Genomic DNA, 17,658 nt, shown 5'->3' with positions numbered 1-17,658 from the left:
ATGTTTGTGTAGTATTATGTTCAGCAGACTGTGTTCTTCTATTGTTGTGACTTAGATGACGTTCAGAGCACATTTTATGCCCAATTCATGCAAAACTCCACGTAATCCCAAGGGGTTCACATACTTTTTCTTGCAACTGTATATGTACTTAATCTTATTCCTGTAGGAGCCTTGATGGACAGCTCTAAATAAAATAAATATAACATTATTGATATTTAGATAGTAAACATACAAATCCAATGCAAAGAAGAAAAAAATAATAAAAATAACAATCTACTTACACAGTCATATTTGTCTCTCCTAAACAACACAGGAATTTCATTGAATTTCAGCAGCATCCCCTTTAAATTTATCAGGATAATGCCGGCCAAAACTGACTATAAAACAAAAAGCACAACAAAGATTTTCATTGTCAGCCTAGCAGCATTTCATTGTCAGTTAGCAGCATTTTACCAAGATGATTACAGTTAAACGCTAGGAAAAATTATTTTTGAACAACATAAGAATAAGTTTCATCTAATGTTTTGTGGCTGCAACTGCATTCTCTAAAACTGTTAGTTTCATTCCTCCCATACCTTACAGTATGTGCCAAACCTTACAATTTTGGCTGGAGTACAGTTCTTTATCTGGTGTTCTGTGATTAGAGGAGGGGTGGATGGACATCATGATCCCACCTCCTCCAATCACAGAATGCTCTGTATTCAGTGAAATGAATGAATGGAGGAAGTGGAGAGCAAGAGACATCCTTGAGAGGACTTCACTCCAGCTGGAACTGTATGTTATAGCTCTGGATAATCATCCCTTACTTTAGTGTTAGGAAGTCATGAAACTAGCGGTTTTAGGGAACATAGCAGCAACTGCACATGGAGCGCACATCATTGCTGGTAACTTATTCTTACATTGCAAATGTTCAAAAATATTTTTCCTAGAGTTCAGTATTAAACCATTCACACTAAACTTCTGAAGAAGAATCAATGTCATGTTCCTATGACAGTCACATAAGTTCACACTCTGGAGTCCATTTTATACATAGGCCAGTAACTCATTAGGCCGTACATAGACAGACTGAACCAGCCAAATTTTGATCCATCTATGGGCATGCTGGTTGTACTGCAGTTAATCTATATATTCATTTCAGTAAAACCAGCCTGTTTCATACAATCACTGCTTCTGGCTATAGCCTGCAACAGTGTTATTGGGGGGGAAACTCCCACTGTCAGAATACAATAGCTCTGCGGGAGGGATTCCCACAATAACATTGACTACATTTATGGGGGAATGGAGTGGTTTTCTTTCCTTCAACAATTGGATGAAGAAAGAAAATTGCATAATGTATGGCCAGCCTTATGCAGGCCATAGATGGGTCGAAAATCGGCCGATTTTTCGGCCGAAAAATAATTGGCCGATATTCACACTGTTAATGGGTTAATTGGTCGGCTGTTTTTCTGGATTTTGGCAAATTTTTTTAACCAGTAAAGTTGGAAAAAAATCGGCCGATTTTACCGATCGGCCGATTTTTACAGCAATGATGGGCAAATCAGCTGATCTTTTTACCGATAAAAAATCTGCGCATGAGCCATGACCTGCAAGCAAAAGAAGAAGAAGAAAAAGAAGAAGAATTCCAGTCGCTATTATATTTGACATGAAAAAGTATTGTGGTTGCAACAATGTATCTATTTGTATCCGAATAAAAACATCTGTATCCGAAATGGATACAAATAGATACAATGTTGCAACCGCAATACTTTTTAATGTCAAATATAATAGCGGAGCTCTGCAGGGACAGAAGTAATTAAATTGCGGCCGTAGACAGTATGAAAATCGGCCGATTTTTTTTTACCGTTGGTGGTAATGTCCGCCTATTGAACGACCGATTTTTTGTTTTGTTTTTTTTTAAAAAACTGCCGGTTTTCGACCCATCTATGGCCTGCATTAGTATGTTTAAGGGGTATGTGAGAAAAGATTAAAGCTGGCCATAGATGGGTAAAATTTTGAACTAAAAATCTAGGGGAAGAAAAGGTGCTAAGAAAGTTCTTTAATTTTTCGAACCATTAGTACAGTAGGTCAAATAAATGTTTGTTTTTCATCCACATTGACTAGAAAATTTGAAGGAGCAAGATGAAAATTTTTACTCGAACAAATTAATTTCTAACCATGAATGTGAATTTCATTTGGTACATTCATTCCAAGATCTTTTGAATGACAAACAAATGTTCTGAGAATGTCCTTATGATTTTTCATAAGACTATCTCTAAGAATTTTCATTTTCATCAATATTTGGCTGGACCAATAAGGACCAGCCAAACTTTGATCAGTGTGGGCTTCCCCACACAACAGAAGTCATTTTTTAATCGACTTCTGCTGAAGGGTCATGTTGAAAATGTTTCCATTTTTGCAGCCAATCAGTGGGTGCCACTGCTAGAATGCAAGAATGGATTAATCTGTTGGCCTACTGGATGAAAAAAAAAACTATCCATGTATGGACATCCTTATACTGTTATAATGGTACGAGAGTGCATTATTCCATAAATTCATCTGTCTGAATTAAAGTTGCAGCGATACCGTTTTTTTTATCGGTGAGTACAAGTACTGATACTTGTGCTCAAGTACTCCCTGATACCAATTACCGATACCTTTGCGGTGCCATTTAAGCCCAAACAAAATGAATTGGCTTAAATTGCACTGCAAAGAATCGCATGTGATTTGAACAGGAATGCAGTGCAATTTCTGTCCAAAACACATGTGGTTTTCCCTGTGGGTGTGGTGCAATTTGAGCCATAGAAAATCGTACTGCACCCGCAGGGAAAACACATGTGTTTCGGACAGGAATCGCACTGCATTCCTGTTCAAATCACATGTGATTCCTTGCAGTGAAATTTGAGCCCTTTAATTTTGTATGGGCTCAAATCACACTGCAAATGTCTTAGTTTCAGGTATCAGAGCATTTGCATGAGTACTTGTGCAAATGATGAGTATTGGTGCCGGTACCAGTATCAGTGCAGCCCTAGTCTGAATATATACTAGTTTTGCCACAGGTCAATTTTCAGAGCATATAAGGACAAATTTGTTTTATTTTTATACCCAGAGATAATATTTTAAGTGTCTATTCCAATACCAATAGAAAGGGTTATTTAATCATCTAGCTCCAGTTGTTTGTTATTTGTCCTATTTGTTGTAAAGTAAAACATAAATAGTGTTTATTTTGCTATCAGAATTATTTCAAATCAGAATGTTTTTTATTTTCTTTATTTTAGATTTTATTATTTAGAATTACTATGTTTTTTTTTTGTTTGTTTCTGTAGCACCCTCCTAAGTAGCTAGGGGGGAGCTAAGTTAATTATTTTTCCGTAGGAGGCTGAATAGCAGCTGAGAGAAATAGTCAAATTTTGGTCAGGGCTGAGAGGCTCTGAAGATCAGCTCTCTGGAACTTCCCCCTGATCTAGAGACTTGGAGAAGTCTCTAGAATTCAGTGAGCAGGGGTGAGGAAGAGCTGGTCTGCACTCTCAAGGTATCCTGGCCAATCCCCAAGCAGGAGGCTTGGCATAGGGTCAGGATAGACCGTAAGAGTGACCAAGCCTACTCAGTAAAAGAAGAATTTGGGTGGAGGATGGAGTGAATAGGATGGTGTATGGAGCCTGGGAGGGAGTCCAGGAGTGGGATCTACCTACAGGTGGGGGAGCTGGAAGGGAGGATCTTTTAGCCTCACTGTCCTTTAAGAGAAGACAGCCTGGGAAGCAGGGGAGGAGCCAACCAAGCGTAAGCCACCAACCTACACGTTTGCAGGAAAGACTGAGTGACTAATCCCATACCCCCTGGGCCAGATAAGGGGAGAAGAGCATTCTACTGGGAAACCTGACTAGCTCCCATCTGGGACTGCTTTCATTTTAGGTCCCAGGAATTCCCTCAGGCAGTTGGGTGAAGAGGAGATTTCATCTGTGATCTGAAGTGGTACACAAGAAAAGGCTGGATAGCTCTCCAAGAAGACAAAACCCTTTTGAGTACTTGTACATAGTTCCAGGAAGTTGTCCTCTGTTTTACAGTTCCTTGGGCATCCCATGTATCCCTTATATCCATCCAAGTTTCAATCCCTTAAAAAAATCCAAAATAACAAGTTCAAGGACTGTTTACTGTCTCTGCAGTGCAAGTCTGGAAGGAAATGCATGTTTCCTGGCTTGGCAGGACTATAGGGGGACCCAAATCTCTAGAGACTCCTAAGGGGGTAGTACTACACTTCTATATTTGAAGCACAATTAAAACATATAAACACACCAATAAATTACCTTTGGTAGAGGTTCTAGTAGGTATCCAACAGCCAATGTCACTATTAATACCAGTATTCCAGAAATGATGCCAGCAACCTGTGAAATGTTCATAGGTAAGAATAAGAAAAGTATTTTGCAACACTCAGTCAAAGTAGCAGTTTTTCAATAGTAGCTTTTATTTTACTATACTGTAGAGAACTAAAAGGCTAATGGATTGTCTTGCAGTGGTAATTAACCTCCCTAGCGTTATGATTATGTCAGTATTTCTGTGCTAAAAGTGGTACATTGTTTTCAATGGAAATATGTTGTTTTATTATTGTAGGCCTGTAATTCTTAGGAATAACTCACTGAAATCTGTTTAAACAAGAGTCTAGTAGACATCCTTGGTGCAATAAAGTTTAGTAAATTAAATCATAAATTGTAATATAATACAAAATAATAATATAATAATAAATTAAATAATGTAATCAAATCAAACACACAGAACTCTGTCCAAACAATATTATATAGACACTGCATTTTGTTTTAGAAAACATCAGGCGTGTGGTAAATTTTGAAACATGGGACTGCACAAAGTCTGACATCGCAATCAGGACAGTGGAACCTCATTTCCTTGCGGATTTTTTTTCCACTCTCATCTTGCCGAGAGCAACATACCACGCACATCCGTGTAGGTGCTGCCTTTTTTTGGGATTGGTGGGATGTGGTCCATAAAATGATGTCCAGTCAGACGTTCTGAGTACAGAGTCCCAGTAGTCTTCTTCTTTTTCAGCATGGGCCTTGGCAAACTCTAGGTGGGCTTTTTTGTGCATGAGCTTTAGGCTCCCTTTGTGGACGATACCCATGCATGCCATTCCTCTGTAGTGTACGTCATATTGTATCATGGGAAACAATGACCCCAGTTTAGCTTCCTACTTCTTTAGCTAACTGCAGTGAACTTGAATGGTGATTTTCTTCAACCCTTCTTATCAGAAGATGCTCCTGTCGAGGTGTTAACTTCCGTGGATGGCCTGGACGTCTCTGTGAGATGGTTGCACTTCCATCTTTGTTAAATTTTTGTATGACTTTTGCTACAGTATTCTGACTGATAAGTAAAGCTTTGCTGATCTTCTTGTAGCCTTCACCTTTCTTGTGTAAAGAAATTATTTTCCTTCTCAGGCCTTGTGACATTTCTCATCCATGTGGTGCCATTGCTGACAGCATGAAATGGGAAGAGGTTTTCTTTGTTAAGTAATGCCCTTTTTTAATCAACTGTCTGCTGGACACCTGTGTAATGAATAATTAGGCTCACCTGTAGTTGAATTCTTGTTAATTAGGATTTTGTTGTCTAAAATTTAGCTTTGTTCTTAAGACTTCTATTCAGGTGTATTCATTTTTGCAAGATGGTCTTGAGAGAATTTGTTAGGAAAAATACTTTTTTGTGTGTGAAAAGTAACAAATCTTGTTTGCAATCAATGGCCCGCATTTGTGGGAGTATTTTGTAGTATAGTGTCCCATGAAATATGTTGATTCTGAATGGAAAGTAAAAGATTTTCTGACAAATCTGTTGGAGTGTACTCATTTATACTGAGCACTGTATATATAGCCTTCTTACAATAATCACACTAGTAAGCGAGAAGATAATAATCACATGGGTGTGATTTACTAAAACTGGAGCACACAGAATCTGCTGCAGATGTGCATAGTAACCAATCAGCTTCTAACTTCAGCTTGCTCAATTAAGCTTTGACAATAAAACCTGGAAGCTGATTGGTTACTTTGCAGAGCTGCACCAGATTCTGTGTGCACCAGCTTTGGTAAATCTCCCCTCCCATGGCCTCTTAGTACCTGAGTTTTTCCTCCAGTGCTTTCTTGTACAGATGACCTTGATAAAGATGTACTCGCAGCAAATCCTTTAAATGAGCCGCATAAAATATTACTCAGCCCAAATGCAATTAACTCCTGTAGTAGAAATTATGAAAGTTATATTTTGTTAGAATTGATTATTGTTTGTATTTCATCCCTGTTCATGCAGTTCCATGCACTCACTTTGAATATACACATTTCATAAGTAACCTGTTCAATAGCTTTTAGTGTCCACAGTTTTCCTGAGGACTCCACATTTTGCACTTAAAGCAACCCTGTGCCCAGGTCCCTCACGGCAAAGTATTTACTTACTATGAACCAGCAATAAAAGCACAATAAAACGAGCCTTCATCCAGAGCTATGACAGCTGTGTGGTGGCTGTCTCTCTCTCCTCTCTCTCTGCTGCTGTCTGCACATGCACACAAAGAGGGGGCAGGCAGGACACATTCTGAGCTGTCGGGTGGAAGCGGTAGGATTGTATGAGAGGAAACTCAGCAGGTCCTCTGACTTCCAGATCCACATACAAGCCCACCGCTTTCACCCAGCAGCTCACAGTGTGGCCGGCCTGCCCCCACCTTGTGTGCACATGCAGGGCTGAGCAGGGGCAGGAGGGGGGTACTGTACTGGGCTGGGTGGGGGGCTGATCAGAGAGTGTGCCACTGCAGATATCAAAGCTTTTTTTTTTAAAACACCTTTCTTTTATAAGTTATTAAACAGCACTGAGGTGCAGGATGTTATGGAAAAGTAACACCCCCTTTCCTGGTAATGACACATGCCCTCCTGCCCCCTTTTTGCATTAACAGATGACCCCTCCTTCAAGAACCCCCCCTTCAGCTAATCATAGATGACCCCCCACCAGGTAATGACAGATGACCCTTTCCCCCCCACCAGGTAATAACAGATGACCCCTCCCCCCCACCAGGTAATGGAAAATGACCTCCCTCTCCCCCCAACAGGTAATGACAGATGGCCTCCTTCCACCCACCAAGTAACGATAGATGACCCCCTCCCCCCATCAGGTAATGACTGATGAACCCCCCCCTCCCCACCAGGTAATTTATTTATTTTATTATTTATTTTAGGTATTATAAAGCACTGTCAATTTACGCAGCGCTTTACATATATACTGTACATTCACATCAGTCCCTAACCCTCAAGGGCTGTACAATCTAAGGTCCCTAACTTACATTCATACATACACATACTAGGGACAATTTAGACAGGATCCAATTCATCTACCAGCATGTCTTTGGAGTGTGGGAGGAAACCGGAGTACTCGGAGGAAACCCATGCAGGCACAGGGAGAACATGCAGGCAGGTCGTGCCATGGTTGGGATTTGAACCAACGACCCTAGTACTGCCAGGCGGAAGTGCCTACCATTTAGCCACTGTGTAATGACAGATGATCCCCCCGGGGAACGACAGATGACCCCCCTCTCAAAACAGGTAATGACAGATGACCCCCCTCCCCCACCAGGTAATGATAGATGACCCCACCTCTCCCAACAGGTAATGACAGATGACCCCCACAAGGTAATGACAGATGACCCCCTCCCCCACCAGGTAATGAGAGATGACCCCCAACTCTCCCACCAGGTAATTACAGATGAACCCCCTCCCCCCACCAGGTAATGCGAATGATCCCCCTCCCCCACCAGGTAATGCGAATGATCCCCCTCCCCCACCAGGTAATGACAGATACCCCCCTCCACCACCAGGTAATGACACATGGCCCCCCCAGGGAATTACTGATATCCCCCCACCATCCTGGTAATGTCACATTAACCCCCCCCCCCCGTGCTGAAAATGACAGATTCCCCATCTAGCTCCCCTTCTGCTCATCCTGCTAAAACTGTCACACTAAAATCTGAAACCTCTGGAGCCCACAGTCCCTAGGGGCCCCTCAGGAGGTGTTATGGGATTTTATGAGAATTTTGTAATGTGAATGTCAGCAGGAGTTGTGGGGAGGGGTGGGGCGGTGTGTGTCTGTTCTCTGCATGGATCCGACCAGAATCTTTTTACCTCCCCAATGACAGCAGTACCAGCTTCTGGACAGTGCTCTCCTCCTACTCCCTCACTCAGCCCGGTGACAGCTCGGTGTCCATCCCTGCCTGGTCGTCAGCACTGACACTTTCCCATCCAGCAGGGCTAGCCTCACCCCATCCTTTCTCCACTACTGTTCGGCTCAGGACTTGAAATGGAGCCAAAAGCTCAGAGCTTTTGCTTTGCTCTGGATTCCACTTTGCCCGTGATAGTGACAGGGAGACAGCACAGGTCCCCCTGGAGCATGAGTAGGGTCACAACACAGGCAGTGGGTTTTTCTATGACAGTGGCCAATGGGAGGGGCACTGGAGTCAGTGGAGCATGATGATGGTGCGTAGCGGGGGTGAGGATAGTAACACTCTTGCTTACTGGGGATGGGAGAGAAACACTTATACTCAGTAGGAGGGACATTGACACTCAGTGACGGGTGTGGAGGGGGGACAATGGTGCTTAGTGGCTGGGTGGGGGAACAATAGTGTTCAGTGGAAACAACAATAGTGCTTAGGGGGGAAAACAACAGTGTAATGCGAGTGATGGGACAAACATTCTAGATTCAGATCCCAGCCATTCATAAATTCTGCTTCAACACATTTTTGGATTTTCTTTTGATAAAACACACCAAAAGACAGCAAATAAAACACCAAAAGCATAATAAATAATGCAACAGAACACTGCAGCATTGCATATTGTCCATCTACTCCTGTAATCCTCAAGCAGTCCTCTGTCCTTTCCCTACAGAGTCCAACTGTGTACACAGCAGACATTTACTACTTTCCTCCTCCATTTCTGCACCTTGGGGTATCTGGTATGCAGCAAAGTTGACAGACTGGTGACCAAAATTCTTTCTTTTCTTTAGGATATAACAGAGCACTCAACATATGTAGTTACCGACAGCCACAAGTGCCAGTCAGGAGGCAGGTTGCAGCTAAACACCGTGCAGCCTAGAAGATGAAGCCAGGGATGGGAATGAAACCTCAGATATCATTATGCTTAGTGTAGTGGGCAGGATTCAGAAGGCATGGATCTGCTGCCCAAGATTAAGTAGATGGGCAGCAGAACAAATTCAGGGTGATGGGGAAAAACTGGAGGTCTATGGGACTGCGGGATTTAGGTTCCTCTTTAACATCACTTCACTCCGTCAATTGTAAACTTTGAAGATTAATTGTTTCGTAGTGGCTATAAATACAGAGGTCAGTAAGAATTGCTTCAAAGCCTCTTGTATACATTGTTATGAATATACAAATGTTCAAATACTGATAGCCCGACCAAAGTTATACTCGAATTACATAATTTAGTAAGAAGAAGCACTTGACAAACATACATTGAACACATCACCGTTTTTCTCAGTAAATATAATTCTAAAGGTACTATTGACATGCAATTTTTACCACATGTCAGTAACAACCTATGCAATCCACACATACAAGAAACCAAAACAAATACGTTCAGAAATTAACTTATGTATAGTAAAATAGAATGACACAGGGAAAAAGTGCTGAACAGATGACGAAAGGGAGGTGCAAAAAGGCATGGAAAGCCAAGACACCAGCTGAAATCTATCAGTAATTAGAAATCAATCCTGCCCCTTGTCAGTGCAAATTAATATCGGCTGGTTCTGTCTCAACTGATGACCTATAAAAAGGTGTCTCAATACCAAAGTGTTACACATGATGGGTAAAAGCAAAGAGCTCTCTCGAGACCTTTGCAACCTTATTGTTGCAGAACGTACTGATGACATTGGTTACAGAAGAATTTCTAAACTTCTGAATGTTCCAGTGAGCACTGTTGGGGCCATAATCCGGAAGTGGAAAAAAGATCATTTCACCATAAACTGGCCACGACCAGGTGCTCCTGACAGATTTCTGATAGAGGAGTGAAAATAATTATCAGAAGAGTTGTCCAAGAGCCAAGGACCACTTGTGGAGAGCTTCAGAAAGACCTTGAATTAGCAGGTACAGCTGTTTCAAAGAAAACAATAAGTAATGCACTCAACTGCCATGGCCTGTATGCAAACTCACCATGCTAGACTCCATTGTTGAAGAAAAAGCATGTTGAAGCTCATTTAACGTTTGCTGCACAACATTTAGTCAAGCCTCTGAAATACTGAGAGAATAAAGTCTGGTCAGATGAGACCAAATTGAACTCTTTGAATGTCATAATACACACCATGCTTGGAGGGCAAATGGCACTGCAAATCACCCCAAAAACACCATATCAACAGTGAAGTTTGGAGGTGGGATCATCATGGTGTTGGGCTAATTTTCTGCATACTATACTGCAAACTTCATTACAATGAAGAAAGGATGAATGGAAAAATATACCAAGACATTCTTGATAGAAATCTGCTGTCATCTACCAGGATGATGAAGATGAAACGAGGGTGGATATTTCAGCAAGACAATGATCCCAAACACAAAGCCAAGGACACTCTCAATTGGTTTCAAAGAAAGAAAATAAAGCTGCTAGAATGGCCCAGCCAATCACCTGACTTGAATCCAAGAAAAAAATCTATGGAAAGAACTAAACATCAGAGTTCATAGAAGAGGCCCACAGAACCTTCAAGATTTAAAGACTGTTTGTGTGGAAGAATGGGCCAAAATCACATCTGAACAATGCATGCGATTAATTTCTCCATACAGGAGGCATCTTGAAGCTGTCATTACCAACAAAGGATTTTGTACTGTAGCAAATATTAAATACATTTCAGTTAATGTATTCAATACTTTTTCTCTGTGTTATTCCATTTTATAACACATAACTTAATTTCTGAACTTATTTGTTTTGGTTTCTTTGTATGTATGGATTACATGGGCTTTTACTGACGTGTGGTAAAAAGTTCATGTCAAAAGCACATTTAGAAATATATTTATCGAGAAAAATGGTGATTTGTTCAATAGTTATTTTACCAGCTGTATATAGCACCAATGTGACCTTTTTTTATGTAATTGTCTGGACAGTACTGATATTCATATAATAAACCACAGTGCTAGAAATCTACAAAAAAAATCTGCTATCTTATATTTCAATTAAATAGATTTCTAAAAGAAACACATTCTCAGTATTGCTCGGGTGGTTACAGTGTAATCAGTCATTTCCTTGGACAAAAAAAGAACCAGACTGTAGTCATTTTTACGGTAAAGTTCTGAATATGCTTTCAGGGCTAGTTCACACTAGATGCAGTCCAGTGTGTTTCTTTTCTGCATCAAAAATGCATGCACAGTGTTTTCCATGTATTCCAATGGCCCTGGTGCAGACAGTTCCAGTTAGTTTTCAGTGCAGAAAAAAAAGTAGAACATGCTGCATCTTTTCTGCACAGAACCATACTGAAACATAGCAAACTGGATCAAAACTGTACCAGAACTGCATGTGGTGTGAACTGTAAGCATCTGGAGTGCAATTTTGTAGTGTGAACTGGCCCTCAATCTGATACAAATGTATGACTAGTACGTTCATCAAACTGCAAATTAGTTTCAGTTTTTAAAGTGATTCTAAAGGATAAATGTAAAAAACAAAAACATGCATTCCTTTTGCACAGAGCAGCCCCAATCCTCCTTTTTTGGGGTCCCCCCGCTGGCACTCCTGGCTCCTCTTGCCTATTGAGTGCCCCTGTAGCAAGCTGCTTATTATGGGGGCACTCATTCAGGCTCGCTCCTGAGCCATGTTCTGTGTCTCCATTGGCCAAACCCTGCCCCTGGCTCCCTCCTCACTGGCTGTGATTGAGAGCAGCAAGGGCCAATGGTTCCTGCCTGCTGCTGCCTCTGTGCCCAGTGTGGGGAGAGAGAAAGCACAGTGCTGGATCGAGATTGGGCTCAGGTAAGTATAAAGGAGGGCAGAGCAAGGGGTGGGGGGGAAGCTGCACAGAAAAGTTTTTTTTTACCTTAATGCAGAGAATACATTGAGTTTACCGTTACAATACCTTAAATATCATAATTATGAATTCAGTCTAAAACAAATGGTTTACTTTCCTGTTATACTATTTTTGTTGTTTAGAATCTAAAAAACCCATATTACAATTCTACTTCATGCATTTAAGCCTGTTGCAGCGGCACTCTTAAAAGAGAAAATGAATAGATTACAAATGTATTGTACATCAGACATTTCTGTGGGATGCCGTGATAATGGAGGGCTGCTTCCCACTGAAACATTAGTTTCAGTCACTGGTTTATCTCCACCTACAGTATATCTGACATACAGAAAGGAAGATCTAATGCACAATGATAAGGATGCTCATTGTGTTCTATCTTTTCCGTGCTTTTCTAGTTTTCTCTTGTTAGGTCCTGTGTGTGCCCACTACAATACTAGTCTTACTAGTACAGGCGTACCTCGGTTTACGAATGCCTCGGTTAACGTAATTTTCGGTTTACGAATGAAAATCTATTGAAAATAATGCCTCGGTTTACAAATTTTTTTAGCAATACGAACGGATTAATTGGTTTTTCAATGAATTTCCAAATTTTTTTTAACCATGTCCCTGTACAGTACTATGCCTTTAAAGTGCACTTTATAAAGAGTTTTGAACAGATAAGACTTTTTTTTACTTTTTTCTGACCTCCAGAATGGATTAATTGTTTTTCTATGCATTAACAAATTAATTTTTATTCATGTCCCTGTACAGTATTTATCCCTTTAAAGTGCACTTTATAAAGAGTTTTGAACAGTAAAAAAATAAAAAAAATCAAATTTCGTATAAATTTAGGCCAAAATGTATTCTGCAACATGTCTTTGCTAAAAAAAATCCCAACATGTGTAAATTAATTGGTTTACGTGAAAGTTATAGCGTTTACAAATGATGGTATAGGTAATAGGATTTTTTTTTCTACTAGTAATGACAGCAATCAGCGACTTTTAGCAGGACTGAGGGACTTCGACAGACATAATGACACTGGGGGGAACTAACTTGGTGTCACTGACACCTTAGTGAAATCAATACAGTGATCAGTGCTAACAAAAAACACTGACACTGTACTAATGGCACTGGACAGGAAGGGGTTAATGTGAGGGGCTATCAAGGGGTTAACTGTGTGCTGGGAGTGTTTTACTAGGAGGCGGGGGGGTGTTCTTCACTGTAAGCACACTGATTGGGATGGTTGTACTGTGCACAGCCATCCCAAGCAGTATGCTCGAGCTGACAGGGAGGAAGATTGTTTGTAAACAAAACAATCTTCCTCCCCATCAAAGATGCTCAGTAATCACTGGGCGCCGGTGGGTAGTCACCATAAGCCAGGTTTAAAATGTTATTTGGTGTTCAAGAAATACAGAGATATAAAAAAGAGTGTGGGTTTATTACACACATATGTTCTTTTCATTCCTCTTTTCATTTTCTCCTGTACCTCTTACAGCTAATCACCCAAGGCTGTGGGATGGGTGACCTTGCAAAAAAAATCTAGATAAAAAACAGTGAGATGAATAAACACATAAGAAATAAGCCCACAAAGAGAATGCATATAATTAGCAATTGTGCCCCCAAATGTGTATCACCAGTTGAATACCCAGAAATAGTTCCCCCAGGTGCAAAAGTACATAGAGACACAGAAGATGCATGTGGGCTACAGGAGATACGTTAACTTTCAAAAGAGTGCTGAATGGTATTACAAGAGGAAAGTTGCCTTGACATCACAACAGTGTGCCAGCTAATGGCATCCAGCCTCCATATACTGTGATTCATCACTTCCTGCAATCCAGTATTCAATGCATTGCCTTCATTCTCAAGTCAATTAAGCCTGGATTGCCAAGCTTGTTTTTTATTTTATTTTTTATAACTGAGAGGATCCCCTCTTGTTCCTATGCTGGGGCTCCAGTAAGTACAGAGAAGCACCAGTCAGTGCTGTGATAAATATAAAAATGCAGCGCTTAAAAGAGTGATAAACACAGTCCAATGAAAGAAGTGCTCCGTGATTCCTAGTGCAAATGGTGGAAATTTACACTAACCAGATAGCGTAAAATTATACGCATGTGTGTATAAATCCTGTGGAATCCCCTTCTCCTAAAGGTGGGACCCAGGACGCCGTTGACACTAAGCCGCCGGTGCCACGAGGAGGCCCGGCGGCCATCTTTGATATCAAGGGGTCAGTGTGATTCATCCATATCTGCCTATACCCTGTCCATTGTGCACAGATATTTTACATTAAAAGCCTTATCTACTACACTATGAGTACTCCCCTGTGTCTCCTGTGAGGAGCTTCTTCCATTTTTACAGCCCCTAAGGATCTCCTGGGACGGGGGAGGCTTTCCTCAGATTGGCATCGCTCTGACCTGCTGGACCACTCTTTTATCACATGAGGGCGCAGGATACCTACCTTTTCCGGCTATTCTTTTGACCAGATCCAAGTGGAGAAGGGGATTCCACAGGATTTATACACACATGCGTATAATTTTACGCTATCTGGTTAGTGTAAATTTCCACCATTTGCACTAGGAATCACAGAGCACTTCTTTCATTGGACTGTGTTTATCACTCTTTTAAGCGCTGCATTTTTATATTTTGAATTGTGGGACTTTATATGCGTTTTCCTTTTATGTTCAGCTGCTGCCACCAGTATTGAGCGCTTACTGTATATTTTACTTTATATTAGTGCTGTGATAACACTGCCCCTCCCTGCAAAAAACCTTGTCCATATGTTGATGGGGGTAAGGGCCTCATACTCACATTCTGTTTCCCAAAAGTGATGTGGGAGGTACTTGTCAAAATCTGGATGCCTCCCACCGTGAATGAGTTTGGGGTACATAGTATACTGTGTTACTCATTCATAAAGAAATCATAAATAATAAACACATATGTAATATAATACATATTCATAGGTATTCATGAGTGTTCACCTCCCATTACTAGGCTGCAGCTAGAGGGAGCTCTAATGATTTGTATTGTGAGTTCAGGAGACTAATACCAACAAGCTCACATTAAAGTGTTTCTAAAGGTTGAGGGTTTTTTACCTACATACATTCTATGCATGAAGGTAAAAAACCTTCAATGTGCAGCAGCCACCTCAGCCCCCCCAAATACTTGAGCCCATCTCGGTCCAGCAATGTGCACAGGAAACTCGGCTTTCTCGGGTCTCTGCCTCCTCATTGGCTGAGACACAGCGGCAGGAGCCAATAGTGGGGCTGAACCATGCTCCGCTATGTTTTATGGACATAGAGAGTGGGGTGCGGGAGCGTGCACGCACCAGTGCCCCTATAGCAAGCGGCTTGGTAGTGGGGCAGGGAGGAGAAGCCAGAAGCGCCAGCAAGGAGACCCCGAAAAGAGGAAGATCGGGGTTGCTTTGTGAAAAACCACTAAACAGTTAAGTATGACATGTTTGGTATTTTTTTTCTTTTAAAAATTTTACCTTCAATATCACTCTAAACTTGGAATGCAAGTGAGCAACATGTGTGTTGTGCTCTCCTCTTTGATACAGGTTAGTCACACTTTGTTTATGCTATCTTAGTGCAGTTTGAGTTTTATTCTGATATTCACCTTCTCTGTTTACTATCCTATATGTTAGTAATGGTAACTCTAATACAAATTGATGCACTTTTCCATGTTGTCTGCACTGCCACTATAAAGAAAGTAATTTTATATATACTGTAATGTGATCAATTACTCTTTTACTCATTAAACTCAGAATGCAAGTGTGCAACACGTGTTTTATACTTTCACTTTGACACAGATACTGCAGGCTGCATCTTTGTCATACCTCACACTCAGATCACCGATAGTCCTGTAAAATGAGCTTACCTGATTTCCATTAATGTTATAGTTATGTTTAATTGCATAAACCTTAGCAACAGAAAAGGCCACAGCAAATCCAACAATAGCAATAGAGAAAGAATTGGCAATGCAAGCTTGAAAAACAGCTAGACTCGGCGCTGCAGGCGGCTGATATCTGTGGAGAGAAGTGACCATTGTTAGCTTGCCATTGTATTTCTAAGAGGGAGTCCTATGCTTTATGCTTATATGCTCATTTATTTTACCACATTGAGATGAATAAATTGGAAATTAATTTAATTATATATTCTACTAACATCAAATGCAAAACAGTTAAAGATTTGTAATAAGTAAGCAAAAAAGGTTTCTAGTAGACATCCTTTATATTTCAGCTGCGTTTCTTTTAATGTAAATTAGGACATTACAGCTTGAATAACATAGGCAACTTTGGGAACACGTATGCAACTTTTTGTCAGCCTTGCCTTGTGCACTGCTTCAGTTGGCCATTGGGCTACCTACCAGGTCTATCAGATAGGCAGTCGAAGGCCAGCTTAAAGTGTTTGTTTAGCAGATTGACAATGCTGATGATACTTGCAAACATCTGAACTGCTGATAGCACAACATAACAGGTACCCCCACTTTCCCTGTACGGGGATATTTTTCCTTTTTAGCACTCCCAGTTCTCATAAAACTGGGGCCTTCTAGAATTCAATTTCTGATACGCATCCCATGGTCGAGAGCCCCATCCTTCCCTCTGCTGGCTCTTAGCTGTCGTTGTTACCTAATAAGGTTGCCCATCACAATGATTGGCCAACACTGAAGCTTAAAGTGTTACTAAACCCAGGACCCTGCATTCACTATAGCTGATCTCCCACAGCACACAGAAAAAGGAAATGCAATTATTTTAGTAAATATAAACTGCTAAATACCTTTTCTCATCAGCAGTATATAGCAGTCTTGTGACTTCTATCAGTGTCCAGCAGAGCACTGGTTGAAGCTTGTAACAGGAGTTTTCATTCTCCCCTGGTTTTCCTATGAGGCTGCATGACCCCAGACCCTCTGTCTGGAGTGCGCTAATGGGCCCTGTGCTGATCACATGCACCCTCCCAAGAAAAAAAACCCTCTAGCAATACACACCAAACTGAGCATGTGCGGCTTGCCCCCCAGGCTCGGTTCTATCAGCAGATGGATTGGGGATGGTAGAAGAAGGGGAAGATCAGAGAAGACAGGAGCAAGCATCCTTTTTACACAATGCGGAGGATTAACTCATTAGATTCCATAGTGAGTATAACCAGCATGCTTTACTGCATATACAGGCTGACTTTACTGTTGTAGGTTTAGTAACACTTTAAGAGGTTTGAGGGACAGGGGTCAGGTTTACAAATAAAAAGTTGGAAGTGCTAAAAAGGAAAAGCCTTTAGCAAGTTAGTGTTTGACGTGGCTGAGAACCTGAGCCAGCTGTGCCCACCACTCCCCAGAGTAGAGAGCAGTGACTGACACTTACTGCTGTCTGTTCCAAGCAGACTAAGAGCTGAGCAATCAGTGGGCATTTGATTGGTTCTCTGTCTAAGGTTGCATTCCCACTTCAGCATTTTGTAGGTTGAGGCTCAAAGCTATAAAATGCTCAGACTTAAAAATATTTTTTTCTCTTTGGTGCCTGCTCACACCTGATAGTGCAATTAAGTGTGAACAGGCACCATAAGGAACAATTGATTTTTTAAGTTTGAGATTATTTGTAGTTTCGAGCTTCAAGCTCCAAAATGCTTAGGTGTGAATGGAGCCGAACAGCCAATGTTGAACAGCTGCAGCATTGAGGTGTGTATA

At 41.1% G+C, this 17,658-nt stretch overlaps 1 protein-coding gene across 2 annotated transcripts in view; it reads right to left on the bottom strand.

Annotated features, from left to right (window-relative positions):
* LOC149472904 (chloride anion exchanger-like) overlaps positions 1-17,658 on the bottom strand; it is an 87,868-nt gene that overhangs the window by 31,104 nt on the left and 39,106 nt on the right. For both annotated transcript variants that reach the window (XR_016313896.1, XM_089685125.1), the window contains exons 9-12: positions 15,865-16,012; positions 6,090-6,203; positions 4,281-4,358; positions 282-377 (exon numbers count right to left, since the gene is read on the bottom strand). Coding sequence is in view for 1 of the 2 variants with exons in the window: in XM_089685125.1 (XP_089541251.1) it covers positions 282-377; positions 4,281-4,358; positions 6,090-6,203; positions 15,865-16,012 (436 nt within the window). In the remaining variant the exon portion in view is untranslated. The remainder of the gene's footprint in view (positions 1-281; positions 378-4,280; positions 4,359-6,089; positions 6,204-15,864; positions 16,013-17,658) is intronic.

The sequence above is a fragment of the Staurois parvus genome, unplaced genomic scaffold (assembly GCF_062004578.1).
Source record: "Staurois parvus isolate SC_StPar_1 unplaced genomic scaffold, SC_StPar_1.0 ptg000019l, whole genome shotgun sequence".
Taxonomy (NCBI): domain Eukaryota; kingdom Metazoa; phylum Chordata; class Amphibia; order Anura; family Ranidae; genus Staurois; species Staurois parvus.
This window is presented reverse-complemented; position numbering and strand designations above follow the sequence as displayed.